At 44.7% G+C, this 25,530-nt stretch overlaps 1 protein-coding gene across 1 annotated transcript in view; it reads right to left on the bottom strand.

The window, feature by feature from the left end:
• spire1b (spire-type actin nucleation factor 1b) overlaps positions 1 to 25,530 on the bottom strand; it is a gene marked incomplete at its 5' end in the record, with an annotated part of 82,399 nt that overhangs the window by 20,226 nt on the left and 36,643 nt on the right. Inside the window, 3 exons of the mRNA XM_083663345.1 lie at positions 449 to 523; positions 12,714 to 12,839; positions 19,358 to 19,594. Of these exons, the coding sequence (XP_083519471.1) occupies positions 449 to 523; positions 12,714 to 12,839; positions 19,358 to 19,594 (438 nt within the window). The remainder of the gene's footprint in view (positions 1 to 448; positions 524 to 12,713; positions 12,840 to 19,357; positions 19,595 to 25,530) is intronic.

The raw sequence follows: 25,530 nt of genomic DNA, 5'->3' as shown, positions 1-25,530 counted from the left end.
GAACCCTCTGACTTGTCATAATAAAAAATGTCAAACCAGAACAAAAGACCCAATGTAGTTCTTTAGAAATTGGTTATTTCCTACATTCTTTAGAGAATCTTTCTTAAAAAGTTTGTAGGTGGGTAAGTGATCAATAGTGGAAAAAGGAGCTTCTTGGTTTCTTTTTAGAGAACAATTTAATGCAGAAGTGTTGGTCCACAGGTAACCTGCACAGGTTTACAATACAATGTACAACTTCAAAAAATAGGAGACACGGGCAAGAAAAACGCAACACGTTTCAACCTCACTGGGTCTTCGTAGGTGGGTAAGTGAACATTTGAGCTAGTCACACCGAGGCCACAATGAAGTGAATCCACTCTCCTCTTAGCCAATTAGCCTTTGGTCAGGTGGAAGTAAGGTGAAATCCTGTGGCCAGTTGAGGTCAGAGGTCAGGAGTCTGGTCACATACCCAGTCAGCATTCTGCAGCTCATTCAAGTCTCTGCCAGGATCGTCTGACGACGCTCCCTCCATCTTCCGGAGGTTCTGGGGTACAGAAAAAGAGAGGCAGTGAGAAATATACAAAGGAAATAGGAATGACAGTGCGGAATCTCAAAAAAGAAAGAGGCTAAAATCAAAACAAAAAGGCTACATGTGTTACTGATATGTTACATCACATGATCACATCCTATCCAGTATCTGCAGGAGTGCTGTGAGGAAGTCACAGCTGTTTCTCCAGTTCACACTGTCATTATGTTACTGTCAGACAGACACACCCTCCAATCAATTTATATTCGCTCATCATTGATGGCTGATGGAAGCTTAAAGTCTCTGATGGACTACCAGGACCAGGGGCCCTATCTTGGTACAGGCGATATCCCCTATTTGCGCTTGCGCACCTGTTTGCGCATGCCTTAACGGCGGGGACACACCGGTACGCGGAACTTGCGCGCATGCGCCGCGCAGCGCACCTCCGCGCAGAAGTCGCTGCACACAGAGAGCGCAGCTCACTTTGCGCGCTCTGCTCGTCCGCTATATATTTTGCCCCAGATCTACTGTCTTCGTTATCATGGGTAGTAAATAACGACATAAATACTTAAAGTAATATGTTTGGGATAACTGTTAATGGCTACCTTCGGCGTTATAAAATGCAATTGCATCATATTTGTCTGTTCTCCTCCCGTTTTCCCAGTGCGTGCTGTTGTAGACAGAAGGCGAGTCCTAGCTCTCTACTTGTTGCTCTGCAGGCAACGAGCCCCTAGAAGCCGCTCCCCATCTCCAACTGCTCTTTCTCTCTTTTCACACTTCCAAAGGGGCAATCAACAACATAAATAAACATTATTTCACTTTGAAATTGGTTTTATTTGACGAATGTCCGGTTTCGGAGTTCCTGTCTGCCCTGATCTGATCTGTTCTGCTTGACAGAGTCGCTCACGGGCGCAGACGGCCGCACAGGAAAATAGAAATCCAGGCTGAGTTGCGCGGCATGAGTGTCTGCTGAGCTGAGCGTGAGCTGCACGCAATTCGGTGTGGACTGACATATCTGTTAACATGGTGTCCCAAAGAAAACTGGCTGCGCACAAGGTAGCGAATGGTCGCGCCACACAGCTTACGTGCAGGAGTCGCGTGCGGTGTGTTTTCACCGTAAGGCAGGGAAGATAGCAGTCCATCTTGTGTCCAGGTGTTATGCCGAGTTTTGCACCCCCGCCTGGCAGCAGCTAAACGCATCACCACCTCACGGGAGCATATTGTAATGATTTATACATATATGTAACTGTTTAAAAGTGATATAATTGTCTGGGTAGACGTGACCTCCCTGTTTTCTAAGTTAAAACCCCCCTGAGGTAATGCTTTATATTAAGGTTATATTAATAAGCGTTAATTAATAGGTAATAATAATAATAATAATAATGATTGGATTTATATAGCGCCTTTCCAAGTGCTCAAAGCGCTTCACAGAATCATTATTCGTTCACACCATTCGTACCGGTGGTTCGAAAGCGTGGCAGCCACACATCGGCGCTCAACGGCCCCTCCGACCACCATCATTCATGTCTACATTCATACCAATCATACGAGGCAAGGAGGGTTAAGTGTCTTGCCCAAGGACACAACGACAGCAGCTTGGGAGGGAGCGGGGATCGAACCGCCAACCCTTGCGTCATTGGCCGACCCGCTCTACCTCCTGAGCTAAAGCCGCCACGGTAGGTAATAAGGCTCTTATAAGGTGCTTATTAACACTATTAATAATACTATATAAGTGTTAATAATCGCATTATAAACATTTATTGGTAGCTTATAAGACATTTATAAACACTTTATAACCACCTTTACTAGCTGGTTTTGTTACTTCATTAAGCTTAATAAATGGTTTGTTATTACCTTATTAGCAGTTAACTATGCAGTTATTAACAGTTAACTATGCTTTTTGCAGGTCCCGGATCTAAATGAGAACAGTGCCTTATTGAGGTTAATAAATCCTTTATTATGCACTTATTATGCCTATTGCAGGTACCGAATCTAAAGAGAGGGTTTTGTGTCTCTAAGAGGGTCAGAATTGCATGATGGGACAAAAATGCAAATTAAGCCTCCCAGAGCCTTCTAAACAGGCAATAAGAGTTTTTTCTTGAATAACTCTGGAACCGACGCTTGGATCTTTCTGAAATTTTCATCGCTTATCCAGGAAGTGAGCATGGGCTCATGAGGTACCTGCAAAAAGCATTTTGGTTTGGTCCCTATATGTTTTTTATATTACATATGTTTTTATTTCAGAGCATGTGAACTTGGGCATAAGGGAAATTAATAATCCATCCACATACAAAAACATTTCAGCAAAATACCCTAAAGCAGATTGCCAACATTTTCTCCCCCTTACTCATCAGAAGTATTTGTATGCATAACACATTTGTTGAGACAAAATGTGATGATCAACAACAAGAAATCAATCCACAAGCTATTAATGCTAGGCTGTGAAAAATGCTACCTTATCTGTAAAGGGGAGACTCGTGTGTACCCAATGAACCAATTTTCATTCAGATAAATTGAGCTGAGAGGTCAAGGGACCCGTTTGAAATAGTTTTCCCTCGCCAAAATGTAACCTATGTTTGGTACTAATGGATGCCTTAGGCCTTCTAGCTTATTCTGATAACAGGATCTCTACTGTAGCTTTAAAAATGACCCTGCTACAGCCATTTGAAAATCGGGAGTGTTGGCAGACCACTCGCGGCCTACCTGCAGTACCTCCACGGCCCACTAGTAAGCCGCGGCCCACAGTTTGGGAATCACTGGTCTACTCTAAATGCTGTTTCAGAAGCTTTTCCATCCTGACTACAATATAATTCTAAGAGCAGTGGTTCCCATCCTTTTCTGAGTCAAGGCCCACTTGAAAATCTCAAAAATGTTCGCAGCCCACATCTGACCATAAACAGAGGCCAAATAATGTTTTCTTAGAGCCCTTTTTTTTTTTTTTTTACAATAAAACGAGCTGTCCATCAGCACCACACCGAAATCAGAAAGTAAAAGTGAGGGGCTATCTACAATAGGCAAACGAATAATGATAAAATAACACTATCATTCAACAATGGAGAAATGCATTCTCATACATACATAATAATAATTACAATTTCCCCCACGAAGATTGTAATGTTTTGCAAATGTTTGGGCGGCCCACTTGCAATACCTTTGTAGCCCACAAGTCCTGTTGCTCCGTCCTGACACAGTATGACCTCAGGCCATTAGTGTGTGGTCAAACACTATCAGCTTAGCAGACAGCCACAGGCACTGTACTAACCTGCAGTCAGCGTGTGTATATGCGTGCGTGTGTGTGTGTGTGTGTGTGTGTGCGTGCATGCATATGGCCATGTGCGAGAGAGAAAGAGAATGTGAGGAGTGTGTGTAAACAGAGAATGAGGTTCCTCTTGTTAATATTTGTGGTGAGGGTGTTATAATGGTAATTCACTGTCATCCTGCACAGAACAGCTGCCCTCTGCAATTCAGTGGACTGACTCTGCACTCAATATTGCAGTTACATAATATCACTCACAATATAGAGCTTTTTTTTCTTTGCATGTTTTTTTTCACAGGGGGTTCCTATCTGGAGCAGGTGGGAATCGAACGCACAACCTTCTTGCTGTGAGCCGAAGGCGCTACCACTGCACCGCCATGCCCGCTTATATAGAATGCTTTGCTCCATCACCTACACCTACAGTAAAATAGCATCAAGATCTTGTCTAGCCAGCCCAGCACCACAATCCCCTGTGAATTTGATTGGGATTGCAACTTTGTATCGTTGCTTCCTACTTGAGTTTCATAAGGTAACACTGATATTAATAAGATGGCCGACTAATAACAGCCCATCAACTCAAAACACTGGTAATCTACTAGACCTAGGCCTAGACCTTGAAGAGATGAGTCCACTTTTCAACGCCATTATCTCACACGACGAAGCTACACACTTCCATTCCAAAAGGCTGATTGAGCAGACTTCTCTTAGCATGACAGAGGCAGCATTTGACATCATGCCTGTGTGTTAAAACTTGTTTGTGAAATTAATATTCTAAGTGCGCTTAAGAAAACAACAGGCCCACTGCAGCAAGTCCACATGAATCATTAGGGCAATTATCAACCACCTCTACAATCCCATTCATTCTAGTCAGTAATTCTCTCTCTCTCTCTCTCTCTCCGTCTCTCTCTCTCTCTCTCTCTCTCTCTCTCTCTCTCTCTCTCTCTCTCTCCGTCTCTCTCTCTCCCTCTCTCTCTCTCTCTCACCCTCTCTCTCTCTGTCTCTCTCTCTCATAATGTCTCGCAAGAGCCACTTCTCCGTGAGCAAACAGCAGCCGGGGCTGTTGCTGTGAATCCCCACTAATTCAGCAGCTTTTCTGTGATTCTCCGACAGAAGAGACCTGCGGCGCTCTTTGCTAAGGGAAGCTGGTAGTGTTGGATGGATGGGATGAATCCCCTGTGGGTCAGCACAGCTCTGACATACAGAAGGCAAAGAGGGAGGAGGGGGATGCTGAGAGCTCATCTTACCCCTCCTGGGTATCATACACACACACACACACACACACACACACACGCACGCGCGCGCACGCACACACACACACACACACACACACACACACACACACACACACACACACACACACAGTATGTACGCACACAGGCAGAAGCTCACATAAACACAGGCAGGTACGCATACATATACATTATACACACAAACAACACACAGGCAAAAAGCTTGCTAACACACCCGCAAAAGCATCCTTCCAGACCATCCAGACATGGTGCATTGCATTCACATAAACAGTACACTACACATCAATCATCACACACGCACGCACGCACGCATGCACGCACACGCACCCGCACACACACACACACACACACACACACACACACACACGCACGCACGCACGCACACACACACACACACACACACACACACACAGACACACACACACACACACACACACACACACACACACACACACACACAATGACACTCACCAGTCCACCATGAGTCTTCTTCACCACAGTTTGCCCTTTACTACATGTTCATCTCATCTCATCACACTGAAACAAGGACACGAATAAGTCTACTCTAAACTCATTTTATGGATTTCTTTTACCACTTTCTTGCCTTGTTTTTATATTTGTTACATTGGTGTTATTGGTTTTTCCGCTTATTTTGTGTGTTTTAATCCTTTGTAAAGTGCTTTGTAAAGTGCTTTGTCTTAAAAATTGCTAAGCCTATATAAAATAAAGATGATGATGATGATGATGATTATTATTAGTAGTAGCAGTAGTATAAGTAGTAGTAGTAGTGTAGTAATCTTATTAGTATTAAATATTAGTCTTGAAAACACTACTTGTTTACATTCCAAGCTAGAAAGGCTCTAACCCACTGTCCCCAAATTCTCTCCTTTCCAGCCCAGTCCTCTCCTCCCTGGGATAAGACTCCTGTCTTTTGTAACTGTGAGTTACGTAACAAACCAAATCCTCTCCATTCATTCAGATGCATTACGCTCACTAGAAGGGCAGCAGCAGTAATGCAGGAAGGGACCCTGCAGTGGAACATACACACATGCGCGTCTGTGCGCGCGCACACACACACACACACACACACACACACACACACATGCTGTGAAACACACTACCCCCATGGGAAGTTTTCTCACAGCTCAACTCACAGCTGAGCTCTCAAATGGTCCTGAGCCAAAAGAACTCCTGAACTTGATCTTGACGAATGATTTGAGGAAGAAAAAAACTATTTGAATTTGGACCTGAAAGGGGATTTGGAAATGAAAAATTAGCTGATAATACATCTGTGATGAAAGAGACATATTATGCAGCCCTTATCCATTTGCCCAAGTTACCATTCAGGCAAGTACACGTTTCTCCAAGTACAAAGCAATAGGCCTATCTCACACAAGATGGCGCCCGACCATAGAATGCTATTTCGCACTTCCGCTTTCTGCGCTCGCAGTGTTTGTCCATCCACTCGCCGTGATCCGATAACAATTGCTCAGTGTGAAAGCACTCAGGCATGTAGTGTGCATTTTTGTTCAAATTCGAAGAAGAAACAGGATTATTTATTGTTTCATGGTATTGTTTCAAAGTTAAAAAGAAGATGGATTTTAGCTTAAGATAGATAGATAGGTAGATACATTTTTTTCTGTGTCATGCACCATATTCAAGCTTACAAAACACAAATCATTCAAATTCAACAATACAAACAAATTAACAAGCAAGTTACAAAAAGTTCAGCCAAACATAAACAAGACAAGCCAGAGTTATATATTCAGATAAACAACTTCTCCATTGTGAGTTTCCAAGCTCTCCCAATAAACCTGGCCAAGCTGAAGACTTCGGGCTCTATCGTCGCAAAGGCGGTAATTTTGCGTTAGTGCCGGGTTGCACCAGAATAGCGCCGCATAAAACCCTAATTGGCCGTTCACACTATATGCTGAAGCAACGCCAAAGCCACGCTGAAGCCACGCAGTTTCGTCCTTGTTAACAGGTGAGACCGTTCACACCAGCCCCACGCCACGCCATGTGTCGAAGCAACGCCGAAGCCACACTGAAGCCGCGCTGGAGCGATCGTTCAGGATTCAGTCTTATTTTCCAGGCGTGACGCGTGAAGCTTGAAGCTGCCAGACATGAAGTCAATGGGAGTTGTGGGCGGGTTCAAGGCGTGCCGAGGAGGCGCTGAGAGGAAAAGAGAAGGCTTCTTGTGTGAATGGTTAGGCGTCAGTTCAGCTTGTGCCTGCCTCAAGCTTCAGTTCTGCTTACGTTCTGCATCCTGTATGAATTATGGGCGTGTCGGCCCGCTGCGCTTGGCATCGTCTCGTGCAAAGCGCCATATAGGCGTGTTTATGCCCGTGTTGCGTCACATGATTGCTACATCAGCTATCTACACTAGTGGGTTTTGGCTAATATTGAATTTGATACTCATACTGTTGCATGAAGCTGCCAATAGCTGATATTTTGTGCCGCAAGAATACACTATCTTTAAATTTGTCTATTTTCAAGCCAAAAGAAATCACTAAATTCAACTTTAACATTACCCAATATTTTCACTACATATTATGGCTGTTTTGACCTGATGTCAGAAAGATATTTAGGTGCCGAGGAGTAACAACTTTCATTTTAGTGCTATATTTACATACATTTTCAGTGTTATGAGTGTTATTTAATATCAAAATGTTTTCTACAAAGTTTAAGACTGACCCATTACTGCATTTACAATTGAACAATGTGCATTACTACATCTGTGCAGCAATGACATCTCTTGCATACATTTCTTTCATTTGTTGCACAGTCATTAGCACAGATGCCTCTCAGCATCATCTGACTGTGTCTCACAGTAAGCATGGTTGGCTGGCTGCTGTCCTCATGGCTCTGTCTCTGTGTCAGAGAGGTCTGCTCTGCTGTCCTCCTGGCTCTGTCTCTGTGTCAGAGAGCTCTCCTCTGTTGTCCTCATGGCTCTGTGTCAGAGAGGTCTGCTCTGCTGTCCTCATGGCTCTGTCTCTGTGTCAGAGAGCTCTGCTCTGTTGTCCTCATGGCTCTGTCTCTGTGTCAGAGAGGTCTGCTCTGCTGTCCTCACGGCTCTGTCTCTGTGTCAGAGAGCTCTGCTCTGTTGTCCTCATGGCTCTGTCTCTGTGTCAGAGAGGTCTGCTCTGCTGTCCTCACGGCTCTGTCTCTGTGTCAGAGAGCTCTGCTCTGTTGTCCTCATGGCTCTGTCTCTGTGTCAGAGAGGTCTGCTCTGCTGTCCTCCTGGCTCTGTCTCTGTGTCAGAGAGCTCTCCTCTGTTGTCCTCCTGGCTCTGTCTCTGTGTCAGAGAGCTCTGCTCTGCCAACCCGATCTCCAAAAAAATTGTAAAATAGCAACGTTTGTGGACATACGTTGGTATTTTACGATGTCGGCTAAGAAATTGTAAAATGGGAACGTATGCGTCTACAGCGGTGGGCGTGGTTTGGGCGTGTTTTACGGAGATTTTCTGTTTCTAACCCCTCCCCCTACTCTAATCCTCACCCTAACCACTCAGAACGTTACTATTTTACATTTTTCGAGCCGAAATCGTAAAATAGCAACGTTGGTCCATATCGTTGGTATTATACAATTTTCTAAGAGACTGTGTTGGCTCTGCTGTCCTCATGGCTCTGTCTCTATGTCAGAGAGCTCTGCTCTGCTGTCCTCCTGGCTCTGTTTCTGTGTCAGAGAGCTCTGCTCTGCTGTCCTCCTGGCTCTGTCTCTGTGTCAGAGAGCTCTGCTCTGCTGTCCTCCTGGCTCTGTCTCTGTGTCAGAGAGCTCTGCTCTGCTGTCCTCATGGCTCTGTCTCTGTGTCAGAGAGCTCTGCTCTGTTGTCCTCATGGCTCTGTCTCTGTGTCAGAGAGGTCTGCTCTGTTGTCCTCATGGCTCTGTCTCTATGTCAGAGAGCTCTGCTCTGTTGTCCTCATGGCTCTGTCTCTGTGTCAGAGAGCTCTGCTCTGCTGTCCTCATGGCTCTGTCTCTGTGTCAGAGAGCTCTGCTCTGCTGTCCTCCTGGCTCTGTCTCTGTGTCAGAGAGCTCTGCTCTGTTGTCCTCATGGCTCTGTCTCTGTGTCAGAGAGCTCTGCTCTGTTGTCCTCATGGCTCTGTCTCTGTGTCAGAGAGCTCTCCTCTGTTGTCCTCATGGCTCTGTCTCTGTGTCAGAGAGCTCTGCTCTGTTGTCCTCATGGCTCTGTCTCTGTGTCAGAGAGCTCTGCTCTGTTGTCCTCATGGCTCTGTCTCTGTGTCAGAGAGCTCTACTCTGTTGTCCTCATGGCTCTGTCTCTGTGTCAGAGAGCTCTGCTCTGTTGTCCTCATGGCTCTGTCTCTGTGTCAGAGAGCTCTCCTCTGTTGTCCATGCCTGTTACTGTCCTCATGGCTCTCTCTCTATGTCAGAGAGGTCTGCTCTGCTGTCCTCATGGCTCTGTCTCTGTGTCAGAGAGCTCTCCTCTGTTGTCCATGCCTGTTACTGTCCTCATAGCTCTCTCTCTATGTCAGAGAGGTCTGCTCTGTTGTCCTCATGGCTCTGTCTCTGTGTCAGAGAGCACTGCTCTGTTGTCCATGCCTGTTACATGCTTCCAACGAGCCTTCCTCACAGGCATGATGAGCTATGGCTGAAACAGGCACCATGGCGCACTCACACACAAGCTGATATAAATAACTCATATGCATGCTGATGCCGCATGGCGATGGGAGGCAACATGGAGGAAGAGATTAGACTGTTATGCTCTGCCGCTCTCTTCATTTGACCCTTTTAATACACAAAGGCACAGAGTAAAAATTGATACTATACCATACATCTACAAGTACAGCATTCACATAGACTGGTTTATTGTTTTAATTTACATTAACCCATAGAGCTACTGTATTTTCTACACAATGAGTCACAGAATGGACGGTGACTATTTATATACTATTTAGTTTACGTTAGCAGAATCAGTATCATCTTTTAAATCATCTCTTGAACCTTATGCTTATGGACTTGCTTGTTTGTAACTTTTATCCTATTATGTTTAATATTTTTGTTTATATACTTGCATGGATGATGCTTGCTTTTAATTGAATGTTAAAGTCCCTGGAAACCAGAAATATTTTTTTTATTATTTAGCATTTTGAGTTCATCACATCACAGGAACCTATGTTAATAAGCCACCAGCCAAATTTGAACGATGATGAACGTCGCAAAGTATATAAATTTAGGTTTGACAGTCATGGCAAAAGTCATGAGAATCAATTCGATTTTAGAGTGTATTTTCTCCCACGGACTGTGTGGCCGTGTCCCATCTGCATCTCTCTCCATTAACGGAGAGAGAGAGAGGGGGAGAGAGAGAGAGAAGGAAAGAGAGATGGAGTGTGTGTGTGTGTGTGTGTGTGTGTGTGTGTGTGTGTGTGTGTGTGTTCGCGCGTTGCTCGGCGAACACACTCGCCGCTGCGCTGCGAGTGCACAGCACTACTGTGTGTGTGTCAGTGTGTGTGTGCGCGCCGCGCGTGCGTGCATGCGTGTGTGTGATTCGATTAAATCTTATGACGTGATAAGATCATGCATTTTAGCACCGCGCGCTCCGCTCTCTTCAATGAGGAAATGGAAATCCAGACCTTGTAGAAAAGTGTAGATTTTTGGGGTTAGGGTTGAAAGTAATTCTCTCTCTTTTCTGAGGCACACAATTACTCACATAAGACCCTGCCTAAATTTAATAGTTAGAAGGTTTTTGTGGATTTTGGTTTCCAGGGACTTTAATGAACTTTGGAAACAAAATGCACAAAATGCACAAATAATGTTTATTATCATTATTATTATTATTATTATTATTATTATTATTATTATTATTATTATTATTATTATTATTATTATTATTATTATTATTATTCATAGTAGTAGTAGTAGTAGTATTAGTAGCAGTAGAACATAGTAGTAGCAGTAGCAACAGTACGGTCAGCACACTAGATATAAAAGCTATACAAGGATACTTACTGTGACAAAATGACTTAAGTAAAACTCACTATTAAATATTACTGAAGTACCCGGCCCGAACTGGCTCAGATTCCTGCAAATCAGAAATTATGTTCGATCCAAGATTCAAACCTTTGAAACGCTCCCAAATGAACATGCCTTTTTCGATGTTTTGCTGAGCCCTCCTCACACAAGCTTCTTATTTCTAGATTTGTATGTCTATTTGATAAGTGCATCATGGCCTCCACTGAGAGGATTAAGCGCCCGGCATGGTTATGCGCAGCCACGACTTGGAGCCTTGCCGCCGCCGAGCGGCGACAGCGAGACTGTGCATACTCGAACGTAACTCGTCCAAAACACGTCCAAAACGTTATCGTGTCGTTTACCAAGAACTTGCAATCATGTCGGTGGGGGAACATTTTATTGTCCCTCCATTTCAAAACTCATTCCGGTGAGCCTGCAGAAGGCTTTGCTAGATGAGGGACAAGCACCTTAAATGAGGAAATGGCATTTCCTCATTCCTCACAACAATGAATTGACGGCGCAGAGTGACATTTTCGAGGAGCTGCACGCTCCCTATGCCGAGCTGCGGCGAGAGGACGCCCTGCTGCGGCGACCCCCTCGGCGCAGTCAGCGCCGCCGATTTTGCTCGAGCATAATTTGCGCTTTAGAGAAGCGTGGCAGGGAGAACTTGGTATTGCATTATCTGACATTATTTGGGAAAGGAGTTTGTCTGTGATACAACTGCTCAGTTAATAGTAGACACCAGCTGATTCAATTTAAAGTTGCTCATCGTCTTCACTATTGCTCATGTGTGAAGATTATCCTGCTGAACACAGGTTCGCATTTGAATAAGCTTGCGTTAACCACAGACCTTATTTGAAGCATCGCACCAAAAACCCATTCAAAAATCCCATAGGCAGAAACATTGAAGAACCCGGAAGTCCAGGACTTCCGCGTTGCGACTACAAAAATACATCATCCCTGCGGTACTCAATTTGTGTCAGTTTAGGGGTCCTTGACTTGGCTTACTTTCATTACAGGCAGCAGCAGTTTCAAAACACTGGAGTTCCCCCTGGCCAACATTGTCAATGACACCCGTAGGGGATGGGAATTGTGTTTATTACCTTGGGCGTATGAACATGTAAGGTCACAGTGCTAAATCTCCTGAAGTGATGCCTTGTTATGGCGTTCGTCCATTCAGAGCATGTCTAATGTGTTAATCCACTTTATTAACTGCGAAGGTCAGTGATCACTCTAACCTCATATTCAAGAGGAGTGCCTTGTACAGCAGGTTAAAGCTTGATTTAAAATAGGATCATTATGACACGTGAGTTTATACTTTCACAATAGATGACAAACAATTTCCCTATACTGTGTCACTGACAAGCACAGCATAGATACAGTCGGTCTGTGTGGGAAGTCCACAAAACGTTACTTCCGGTATCGTTCGAATGGTAGTACGGTGGGGGGAAAACCCCATATATCTCAATGGGCTGACTCACCAGCGGAAGGTGCTGCGGGTCTACGCTACAGGATTGGTGATTCAAGAGCAGGTACACAGACGTCTGTTCAGATGTGCGCTTACTGCGGGGGTTGCCTGGGCTGGGCTAGCAACTAAATGCTAACTATGCTGAATGGGGAGAATGGGAGGATTTCCCCCATGCTGACCCATTGACCACGCGGCTATGACGAGACACCGCCTGAATGAATATGATAGCTTAAATTGCAAGTAGTGCATTACAAAAGAGAGTCCTACCTCTTTGGCACTCTTGATCTTATCCAAGAAAGTGTGTAGCTCCCTGGTTTCTGTGTATAGAGCCCGGCACACTGCCTGGTAGTGACTGGGGGCATCCGACTGGCTTGGGAGATGAGACGTACAGAGCTGCAAAGGAGAGAGTGAAGTCGAGAGAGAAAGATGCATTCAGTACACCCTTTACAGAATTGCATTTACTCTAAACACCAGAGAAATCACAGAAAAATACTCACGATGTGGAATGAAATTTACTCACACCCTTGGCCCTGAATGTTTTCACATATCCTAAATGGGCTTACAGGTGACATACTGCTCCATCTGGCAGCCATATTGGAGGTCGTAAGCTCTTGGGCAACGGTGGCTGTGAACAGCTGATTGTGTTTCTAAATGTATGACTCAACGTAATTGAATCGACATGGTTAATTTCTATGCTGTTTTTTTCATACAGTCAGCAAACCATCACTGTCTTGCTGTAAACACATCTGATGTGCACACTAGCTAACATATAGTAGAAGCTAGCATTAGCATGGCTATATTTAACATTTACTGCACAGTGGTTGTTTTGCTAAATTAGCCTGCTGGCTGGTTAGCCAGCTAACAAAGCTAAAAACAAAATGTTTCTTCATGATCACTGAGCTAACTCTTCTCAAGTTAGTTTTGGAGTGTTTTGCAATAGACTGAGGGTTAACATGAAGAGTTTACTGTGTCACAGTAACCTACATTTGGAAACAAATCTGAATGATCAGACTGTTCACTTTTAGTTATAATATGAATGAAGTGACGTACACTACCACCACAACAATACCTTCCATCTTGTCCAACTGTTTTTACAACCCAATTTGTGTCCAGCCAATTCTCCTCTGACCTCCATGATGGAACCAACTGTAACCTTGCTGGGAGACTTAACTTCAAAGCCTTTATCAGGAAACTCAGCAGCATTGCTTAAAAGTATAACAACCCATTAACATGGACAGACATTTGTAAACAGCTGTTATTGACTGTGAAACACAATCAGTACAGGGATGCCTGAGGACGGTCTGGGGGTCCCAAATATCCCCCCCCCCCCCCACACACACACACCAGCAGTGATGACAGAAGTCTCACAGTCAGAGATGTCCTTGTCTCTCAGATGAACAGAAGGTGCTTGGCATCCATTTGTCCAGACTCAGTCCAGACTATTTACGTTCCAGCTGGAGCAATTTTCACCAAACACAGAAAACAGCAGACCACTCTCTCTCTCAATAAAACTTCTTCTTGCCCACATCTGACCAATTCCAGGGACTTGAAATTAGCATTTCTAGGGTGGAGACTCTAGAGATGATGTGTGCACTTTTTTTGTGTGCGACCAAATCCCGGGTCCCGAGCAGCGCACCCTCCAAGTTTGAAGTGGATTGGACAAACGATTCTCGAGATAAACCATTTTTTGTATTGCCAGTAGGTGGCGAGACTAGTGGTGCTATGAGTATGCATGTGTCGGAATCGCACAGGATTTGGCACTGCACTCTATGTCGGGTCCCAAGCAGCGCACTCCCCAAGGTTGAAGTCGATCGGATGAACGGTTCTCAAGATTAACCGCTTTTTGTGTTGCCAGTGTGTAGCACTATGAGTATGCATGTGTCCAAAATTCCGTGCCACACTCCGCCACACATGTCCGAAATTGGGCACCGCACTCCGTCAGTAGCGCAATAGGCCTTTTTTGCAGCAGCCATTTTGTGTCTACAAGGCAGGGTGAACACAGATACAACCAAAACATTAATGAGGACCCCAGCACTGGAACACCTAAATGGATTGGAAGTTGGAAACTCTCATTAATGTTTTGGTTGCACAATCTGTGTACCCTGGCTTTTAGACACTAAATGGCTGCTGTGAAAACGGCCAATTCCCATTTTTGAAGTCGAACCGATGAACGGTTCTCGAGATAAACCACTTTTGGTGTTGCCAGTAGGTGGGACTGTACTCCGTCAGGCCCCTCTAACCGCACTTTTTCCACCAAGTTTGGAGGCGACCGGAGCAGTGGTAGAATAGTAGTAGGATAAGGGCATTATGCACCAAGATATCATGTGTCAAGGATGAAAAACACGTCTGTGAGCCCTCGGGATGTTTTTACACGTACAAAATTCATCAGCTACTTTAATTGAGTAATATTAACACACAATTCCTAACAGCAAATCAAATAGAAATGAATGGATGATGAGAAATCTAGGTCAACTAGAGATACTACAGTGGGATGAGAGGGAAATCCAGCGAATATGGAGAGTGAATGGATGGAGGGAGGAAAAGATACAGACGGCAATCTGAACAGACAGCTAGCTCCCCATCGGCCAGCTAGACTGCCACTACTGGTGTGTGTGTGTGTGTGTGTGTGTGTGTGTGTGTGTGTGTGTGTGTGTGTGCGTGTGCGTGCACACGTGTGTGTGTGTGTGTGTGTGTGTGTGTGTGTGTGTGTGTGTGTGTGTGTGTGTAAATGGGTATGTGGCCATTATGTAAACAGTACCAGGCCATCTGAGCACTGACATAGTGGCTCTCTGCTCCATTGGATGACAGAGATACACAGCCCCCAGGAGGAGGAGCCTGGCCTCCCAGCCTGTACTGTACTATGAAAGGAATCTGTGCCATATTTCACATTAGCCGTTTTCACACATGCACTTTTTACTGCTAAATGACCGGAAAGCGGTCTAATGCCTTCATGTGTGAAAGTTGTTTTCCGGTATAAGCATTCCCCCGTCATCGCGGACATTTCACCAGTTTCGAGCCAGTCAGAAGAGCGGTATGCCGCGATAAGGGACACAAGTGTGAAACGGGGCCAGTCATTTGCCGGTCCTTCTCTCATGGGCGAGGTGTACACACGTTGCTTAACGTTCACTTCCAGCGTGCATCATCTAATCATTCGCGCACATCAAAGCAAACTACTTCCACATTTCGCTTCGTGCATTTGCTTTCTCTACATACATACAAGCGTTGAGCGGCTTGCAAGCCGCTGCCATTCTCGCTGTGTCTGTCCTGTGTCGGGCTGCTGCGAAGTGCGGAGGACTGAAGGACTGGCCTCTCTCGTGCAGAGAGGGGAGGGGGGAAATCGGCTGTGTTTATTACGCTGGCTTGACGCTGCCTGGATACTACTCTGCACTGCAACCCATGAGCGAATGTGAAGGATACAACATACTCTTAAGTCAAACGAGTGTGATTTATTGTGTGACAAGCAAACTTATTTCACCATCGGAGTTTTGCCGACCCCCAAAATAAGCCCCCCCCCCCCCCCCCCCAACATACAGGCTATTTGACGACTATATTCACACATGCGAATGCTCAGGTGTGAAGGGAAATTCCGGGAAATGGCCGATATTGATTTACAGGTAATTTTCCTGTATGCATGTGTGAAAACGGCTATTGTGGAATCCATGGGTAGATCAATGCATTCAGCCTCATATTATATGGGCTGTTCTTGATAAGTGTTGATAGTAATCTAATATTCTTTCAGTAGGGTTGGTGTGGAGCACTTTGTGAGCAAATATTTTTTTACAAATTGTATTGTATTGTACTGAACTGTATTGTATATTTGTCTGACTGCCACAGATGCTAAAATAATTTCCGAAAGGACAATACAACTAACTAACTAACTAACTAAATAACTAACTAACTAACTGACTGACTGAGCGACTGACTAACTAGCTAGCTAACTAACTAACTAACTAACTAACTAAGGCTGTTTCCCCCAGACGTATTTGATGAAAAGTGACTTTTGGGGAGGAGAGTGTAATGCTCTAGATCAGAGGTTTTCAAAGTGGGAGGTGGGCCTCCTCAGGGAATCCCAATAGTTAGAGAATTTTAGCAAAATGCTTGGACCATCTGTGAAAAAATTTACTACCAATAGCTTTCTTCACCAATGTGTTCTTATAGGTGTCTAGAATCACCTCTCAATTAGTGCAAACCCAAATCCTCGTGGAAAAATGGAATGATTATACACTGTGCTTTACATAACAATAACCAATATACCAATATCATATGGTCAGGGAGACATTTTTACTCAAAAATAATGTTTGGAATGGATTCAGCACCCCTGAAAACCCCTAGTTAGACACCCCACAAGTTCATTTTAGACTTTTAATTTTTATCATATTTTTCACCCAAGCCCTCGGGGCACCTTAACTTTGATTGGCTCTCCAGGATTTTCCACGAGGATTTGGGTTTGCACTAATTGAGAGGTGATTCTAGACTAACTACAAGTAGTTTCAGAGGAGTGAATGGAATGGGGGGGGGGATACATTAGTTATTAAAAGGAGATCTAATAGAATAGCCTAAATGTGTATGATTTGGGTAAAGAGATACAGTAGTTTTGGGGAATTTGACAGTTTTTCCCAAAGTCAGAAACAAATAAATGCCTTCAGAGAGACCTTTTTATGTATTTGGTGTAGTCTGAAGTATGTCAAACAGCAATATTAGGCTATCTTGGATCAATTGTTGAGTGTCTATATGGGATCATCAAATTACACAATCATGACCCCATAGGCATCCAGGAATTGAGCGAGCGGGGCTCCTCTTTCCAAGCTTTGTCTGGGGGTTGGCCCACAGTCTCAGACTTTGCTCTGCTCCAGATTATTCTAGATTGTTCAAGGTGATAATCGGTGCTAGTTAAAACATTGATTGTCTAAATCATAGAGATATAACACAAAATCACTCATCATCAACAGTTAGTTCCGGTGCAATTTGATTGGACAAAAGGTATTCTATGACTGCTGATCATAGTGCTGATATAGGCTACACAACAGTATAACACCACCAACTCCCAACCCCCTCCTCCATGCCTGCCTCCCCCGACCCCCCCCCCCCCCCCATTCCTCTCATTCCCCACCCCTCCGACCCCCCCCCCCCCACGCCCCAACATCCCAGCAGGGGCCTGGGGAAACTATGGGGCATTCCTTTACAACTGGGAAATGGTAATCTGACGGTTCAAAGGTCATGAGCTCGAACAGTGATGTCACCAGCGCTTGTATTTTCTCTCCAAAACTCGTAGGAGCCTCAGCAGGCCCGACCTAAAAAATCCAAGATGGCTGTTCCGTGCAACAACAGCAGTTAAAATCGTAGTAAAGACTGTTTATTAGCACTTCTGTCTTGTTTGTGTCTCATTAAATCAGCTGTACACACAGCACTGCCTAACTTCTATCTGTGTGGACATGTTGCTGCAGTGTTTGTATGCGCAAAATGCCTTGTTATCAACTGTTATTGCTAACAATGGCTAGCCTGGCTAGCGACTGGATCTGACCAAGATCTGACTCGTTTAAACGGATGTGACAATTCAAGAGTGAACTTCCCAGCTCCCAGTTTTTGCAAATGGAAGGCTAACAAAACGGATGTGACGTAATATCTCAGAGTTTGCTCTTTAGGAGCCAAGTGCACCAGCTGGGCGTACGCCTAGGTGTAACGCTACATCCGACGTAGAACTCAAAGTTACGACTAACTTAATTTTATGACTAGTGCACCATGTAGTCTTAAGACCTGTATGCGTTGCGCCTGGGTGTAATTTTTACGTCTGGTATGGAGCAGGCATAAAAGTTACCCCCAAGGCGTACCCATACTGACTGACAGATCTTTCCATTTCTTCCTGACTTCGTCAATTGCCCACAGTGCCCAGTCCGCCATCGCATTCAGTACTGATTGCACTCGTGATCTAATTCCATGCATCTTGTTTCTGTTTGTTTGTGTTGGTGCTGTTAAATTTAGCTGTGAGAACGTTTCTATGCTTTGAATACAACTCTATAAGTTTGAGCTGAGTTGGAGCTGTCTGTCAGCTGTCTCGAGCTCGTCTGAGAGAAGTGTGTTGCTTGGCAACAAGCACGTATTCACGTGGACGCGCACGTCCGCAGCCTAAAGACCGGGCGCAGCTACGACCATGGTAAGTCAGTCTTGGTGCACTCAATGTAAATTCAAATCACAACGTCGGGCGTAGCGTAGCTAAGACCAGCGTAACAGTTAAGACCTACTTTTTTACGCCCAGGTGGTGCACTCGGCTCCAGATGCCAGTGCAAGTGCCCAGGTGTTAATTCCACTCATGTTTGATTACAGGGTTGTGGGGATCAATGCATAAATCCGATCAAGGCGACAGAGAAACAATTAAGTTTCTACTACAATTGATTTATAACTCGCGTTAACATTAGTGTTGTAAAATTGGTTGCATGTTTTAGGAACCCACAAGGTTTGCATTATTGAACAAAGGAATGGTGGCTTCAGGTGGGCTACAGCCAAGCGATATTGATCCAATGAAGCCACGTTAGCGTTTGCATGTTACAGAATGTACGTGACCATCATTTATTTCAGTGTCAGCTATCAAGATTAATTCAGTTGGTTGATGAAATCGCTATGATGTGTGGATGCAGAGTGAGATTTGCGCTGTGTGTGAGCCTGAGCTCAGCTGTCAAAAATATGACTGGGGCGTATTGGCTCGCTCCAGGCTAATCCCGGCGCTTCAGTGCTGTGTAGGCAGGGGCATGTTCTGCCCCCAAGGCCAGCGGGATCCATAATAATCAGCATAAAACTTTTAATTTGAAGGCACTGTGCAGTTAAACTTAAAAGTTCAAGGCAACTTGGCAAACACACCGAAACACACCCAATGTTTCCATCATGAGCCAGATCACAAAGACCATGGGGCTGCCTACCTGGAGTATGTCCCTGTAGCCGCGGAAGCTGCAGAGGTTCACCGGGTGGTCCTCGGCCTCCTCCTCCTCCTCGGTGGCCTCGTAGCCTTCGTCAGGGCAGGCGTCTCTCTCCGCCTCGCCCATGTTCGTCATGAGGTCGATCAGCTGCTCCAGAGGAGGGCTGAGCTCCCTCTCCTCGTTCTCCTTCAGCCCGTAGTCCAGAGCCTTGTAGATCATGATGCCCAGGGACTCAATCACCTGCAGAAAGAAAATACAGGCTGTGAAACTACAACAATACTGTATGCTCATCTGCATGCGTATAAACATTGTTATTTCATTCATCATCAACAACATTAATAGTATTTTAAGGATTTAAGGATCACCCTTCCAAAGAAACTTTCTGTGTAAAGATTATACATGTCGTTTTTCTTATATTAAGCAATCTAAAAGTCTTAACATAAAGGTCCAGTGTGTAGAATTTAGTGGCATCTAGTGGAACAGGCTTGGCAGAAATGGAATATAATATTCACAAGTATGTAAGTATGTTTTAATTAGTGTATAATCCCATGAAAATAAGAATTGTTGTGTTTTTGTCACCTTAATATTTTATATTTACATAGGGAGCAGGTCCCCTTCTATGGAGGCCGCCATGTTGCACCACCATGTTCTACAGTAGACCAGAACAGACATACTAGCAATGTACCTGACGTGGCCCAGGTTAAATCGGCACAAAGCAATACGACTGCGCCTTTGGCTTGGCCGGAAATTATAGTGGTGTCCAGATGGTTTCCATGAGTACACAACCTGCCTATGACCATCCCCAGGTCATAACAAGGTCATAACCCACCACCATGCAAATGTTCAGCCCAATCCAACCTGGGGTGTGGGTGTAAGGTGGTTTCCAGGATTTTCCAGGACCTTCCAGGTGGTTCTTGACCTTCCCTGGATCATAACCCACCGCCATGCAAATTTTCAGCCCAATCCCACCTGGGGTGTGGGCGTGAGGTGTTTTCCAGGACTTTCCAGGTGGTTCCAGGACTTAATGATGCGCCCATAACCTTCCCCAGACCATAACCCCACAATATGCATTCAGCCCAATCCGTCCTGGGGTGTGGGTGTGAGGTGTTTTCCAGGTGTTTTCCAGGATTTTCCAGGACTTTTCAGGTGGTCCCATGACTTGATGACATGCCCATAACCTTCCCCAGATCATTACCCCCACCATGTAAAATTTCAGCCCAATCCGAGGTGTGGGCATGAGGTGTTTTCCAGGACTTTCCAGGTGGTTCCAGGACTTTCCAACCTGCCCATGACCTTCCCCAGACCATAACCCACCTCCATGCAAGTTTTCAGTGCAATCAGAGCTACGGTGTGTGCTTAGAAGACAGATAGGCAGACAGACAGACAGACAGACAGATATAAATATGTGTATATACACTTTATATATATATATATATATATATGTATATATGGATTTGTGAAGAGTTGACCTTAATAAATAACTGATGTCTGAGGATGGAAACATCCCTGTTAGATGATAAAAACAATACATGTATGCTTATTGCTTTGTGGAAGATTTCTAGATCATCTGGCTTGCTTTCTGTGTTGTTTAAATGTTCATCTGCTCATCAATAAAAACTAACATGGATTTATCTTATGTGTTTATTATGTAATATGACCCACTTTCGTGTATGAAGCCTGGGCTGAACAGCTGTAATATGGTGATCACATGACACTACCATTGAGAAAAACCATTAGAAAAACACATGCTCCCGTGCGCACACGCACGCACACTAGGGCATTCACAGACTAGTCGACTAGTAAAACCACTAGTCGACACTGTGCTTAGTAGTCGACTAGTGACCTGGGCCAGTCGAAGGTAAATACATAGATCTTGCCCTGTTGGCAGCTAGGAAATGCATAGCTTTAAATTGGAAAGCATCCAATCGCCCAGCTGTAGTTCACTGGTGGAATTAACTCTCAAGCTACCATACGTTGGATAACATTTACTACAAGAGCAAAGGCAGATTCTTAGACATCCCCAAAATATGGCAACCACATACAGAGTTTGACTTTAAGAACTTTTTACCCCAGTGTCATTAGGCTTATCAGGATAGGAGCTGAATGCATTGTTTTTGTTTGGTTGTTTGTCCAATAGTCTTGTTTGTTCTTGGATTATTGTGTATCTTATGCAGTTTTCTTGTTTTGTTTTGTTGTGTTTTGATGTTCTTTGTGGGGGATATGGGATATGATAGTCCATGTATGCCGTGTAAATAGCGACAAATAGCGACGACTAGTCGACTAGTAAAATTCACTAGTCGTGAATGCCCTAACGCACACACACACACACACACACACACACACACACACACACACACACACACACACACACACACATACACATACACATACACACACACACACACACACACACACATACACACACACACACACACACACACACACACACACACACACACACACACACACACACACGTCATTGACAGACAAAGCAGCCTGACCCTGGGAGCAGATTACTGAGGGTAGATCATGTGAGTCATCATCACCATCACAAGATATCATACATCTCCTGCAGGTGAAGCATCATCACCATCATAAGATATCATACATCTCCTGCAGGTGAAGCCCATTGATGCAAGCATCTAAAATATTCTGAGAGGCAGGAAGTCAGGGAGGCAATATGTTCGTAACACAACGAATCTGCCATTTTGTTCACTGTTCATATTCTGATGCTCTCTGAAAGCATAATATCAACGTTGTTTTTTTGTTTGTTTTTCACATTTGCCCATTAACACAATTCAACCAATTATCGTGACATAATGACATAAAGATTCAGCACAGCTTTTAAAGATGAAACAAGTAGTCCATTTGTAAGTCAACTCTACAGCGATGCCTTCTGAAAGCCAATCTGCTGTGACTTAGACTATTAGGACCACCTCTAATCCTCATAATATAATGATGCACACATTAATGCAGATTTCTTTGCTGGCTAAATGTACAGTGTCATTATCTGAGTAGTGTAATTGCCATAAATGGGGCAGAAAGATATCTATCCTCGAACCACAATAATGACACAGTTACAGTGCAGATTCAGTCCAGCTTTTGCAGATCTGACTGAAGTTATTCAGTTGCTGTACAAAACACTGTGTAATTTGGTTATGGTAACTGTAAAGGGAAGCTTTCTGAAAGCTTGAACTCTCTAAGTGTGTCCGAAAGATGACTGTAATATCTGTAATACACGTTCTACTGTAGTACAGAGGTTGATGGTTGCAGGTCAGGGAATTCTGGACTTGGTCTGTAGGCCTGGAAATGGAGAGTCATGGGCCCCTATCGTTGCATCGGCGCAGTTTCTAGGCCGAGCGGCAGGCGCAGATCAAAGCAGTGGGCGTGGAAAGGCGCACTTGATATCGTCGTGCTGGCGCTAGATGCAGCCCAAAGCATTACAACCACGCCTTTTAGGCGTAAAATTATGCACCGTCATGCTCATTGGATAAGTGCAATAAACGAATCGCACGCTTGCCTTTTTAGCTCCAATTCCAGTGATCCCGCAAAACCAGACGAAAGCCAAACGCTCTGCCCCCCCCCCTCCCTTCATCCAGTCTGTCTGTCTGACTGCATTATAGGCTATTATTCCATATTATTATGCTTCTCAAACCAATCTAACTGCAGTTTCAATACTGCAAGCATGTAAATACGCTACACTATAGCAAGATCAAAGTGAAAATAATGTTCTATGCATCAGCTAGAAAAATATAGCCTATTAGATTGGTGAAAGTTTGTCCAGAAAGATATCATTTTCTCTCGCCTGCTGCAGGAAGGATGATGCACATAAATATACCCTACATTATGTCAAGTCATTGCATAAATGTGTAAAACTAAATGTGAAATAGGGCCAAGTTATTGGACGGACATCACAGTATAGCAGATGCCATTCGAAGCGCGTTCCGCTGTTACTTCTCTAAATCACGTTAACTCGACAAGGGGTATATATATGCCCAGGAGGACATATATGTTTCACATAGGGTGGTGTTTTCATTTCGAGGTTTTATTTGGTCCAATATTGAAATGTTGACAATGGCAGGCTGTGTTACCATTACACATTAATTTAGAACTACCTTTTATATCTATTTTGGCTCATTTGGTGGCTATTTAGTAGCGAAATGAAGAAACACAATGCATGCTGGGAACTCAGAGAGAGAGAGAGAGAAGGGTGACAGAGAAGAAGCAGTGAAGGCAAAGAATAGGCCTGCTTTTCAAAAGCGCAAAGCGCTAAATGTAGGCCAGCTCCCAAGATATGACTAGGCTGGTATTTAGCGCCGACACGCCCACTTTGGGACTGCGCCACGCCCATTCGGCCTAAAGCGCATTTGGCAGCCTAAAGCCTATTGCTATCTTGCCGAAACAGGCGCAAGGCACGTTTTTTTGCGGTTAAGGCCCGTAATAGCGCCGATGGCCTGTGGGAGAATAGAGCCCATGCTGTTTAAAGCCAGCAGTGCTGAGGCCAAGACAGAAGACACGGAGGATTATTCTGCGGCCTTGAACACAGAGAAAAAACTGAGAGAGTGGGGGTGCGAGGAGAGAGCATGAAAAACAAAGAGAGAAACTGTGTGTGTGTGTGTGTGTGTGTGTGTGTGTGTGTGTGTGTGTGTGTGTGTGTGTGTGTGTGTGTGTGTATAGTATATCTACTATTATCGGCAGCCGCTCAATATGGAGGAGGCGCTGCTTTTTGTACCCATGAAGTGGATACTGACCGCTACCTTGCATTACAGTATAACTGTATATATCAACCTGTCATGTTATCATCCTGTGTGTTTCTTGTGTGTATGCATTATTGTGGTTGCCGTCTGGGCACTCATGTAACTGACTGACTCCCAGCATTTGACTGCACTATTACTGTTTATGTCCTTTGTATACTTGTATTTATGTGGACATAAATAAATATTTCAAATGTGTGTGTGTGTGTGTGTGTGTGTGTGTGTGTGTGTGTGTGTGTGTGTGTGTGTGTGTGTGTGTGTGTGTGTGTGTGTGTGTGTGTGAGAGAGAGAGAGAGAGGGGATGACTGATTGATGAGGACGAGGGAGAAAGAAAAGGATCAGAGAGAGAAATGTATCTGCAGAGAGAGAGAGAGGAGAAGAGACACCATGAATGAGAAGGGAGAGTCATTCAATGGATAAGAGGAGCACGGAGCAGGCTGAGAGATGAAGAGAGAATGATAAAGAAGGGGATGGGGCTTATTGGAGACAAGAAGATCAAGAGCAGATCAATAGGCATCCATGGAGGGAGGAGTCATATGAGAGATCATGTCTGCCTCTCTTTCCTCCCGGGGGAAGTCACTGTGGCCGGGCTGAATGAGACCTCTTTGTCTGAGCTCCCCCTAGATCCACACTCCTGCACGCACGTGCGCACACTCACACACATGCATGCTACACGCGCGCACGTGCGCATGCGCATGCGCACACACACGCATGCACGCACACACACACACACACGCGCGCGCTCGCGCGCGCGTGCACACACGCACACACACACACACACACACACACACACAAAAGCAACTGCACATGCACACAAACATACTCCTAGGACCTGCTATACCCTCAAGCTAAGACTGAGCATATAGGCCCCTATCGTTGCATCGGCGCAGTTTCTAGGCCGAGCGGCAGGCGCAGATCAAAGCAGTGGGCGTGGAAAGGCGCACTTGATATCGTCGTGCTGGCGCTAGATGCAGCCCAAAGCATTACAACCACGCCTTTTAGGCGTAAAATTATGCACCGTCATGCTCATTGGATAAGTGCAATAAACGAATCGCACGCTTGCCTTTTTAGCTCCAATTCCAGTGATCCCGCAAAACCAGACGAAAGCCAAACGCTCTGCCCCCCCCCCCCCCTCCCTTCATCCAGCCTGTCTGTCTGCATTATAGGCTATTATTCCATATTATTATGCTTCTCAAACCAATCTAACTGCAGTTTCAATACTGCAAGCATGTAAATACGCTACACTATAGCAAGATCAAAGTGAAAATAATGTTCTATGCATCAGCTAGAAAAATATAGCCTATTAGATTGGTGAAAGTTTGTCCAGAAAGATATCATTTTCTCTCGCCTGCTGCAGGAAGGATGATGCACATAAATATACCCTACATTATGTCAAGTCATTGCATAAATGTGTTTTTATTG

Source organism: Poromitra crassiceps, assembly GCF_964638095.1.
Source record: "Poromitra crassiceps genome assembly, chromosome: 1".
Classification (NCBI taxonomy): domain Eukaryota; kingdom Metazoa; phylum Chordata; class Actinopteri; order Beryciformes; family Melamphaidae; genus Poromitra; species Poromitra crassiceps.
This window is presented reverse-complemented; position numbering and strand designations above follow the sequence as displayed.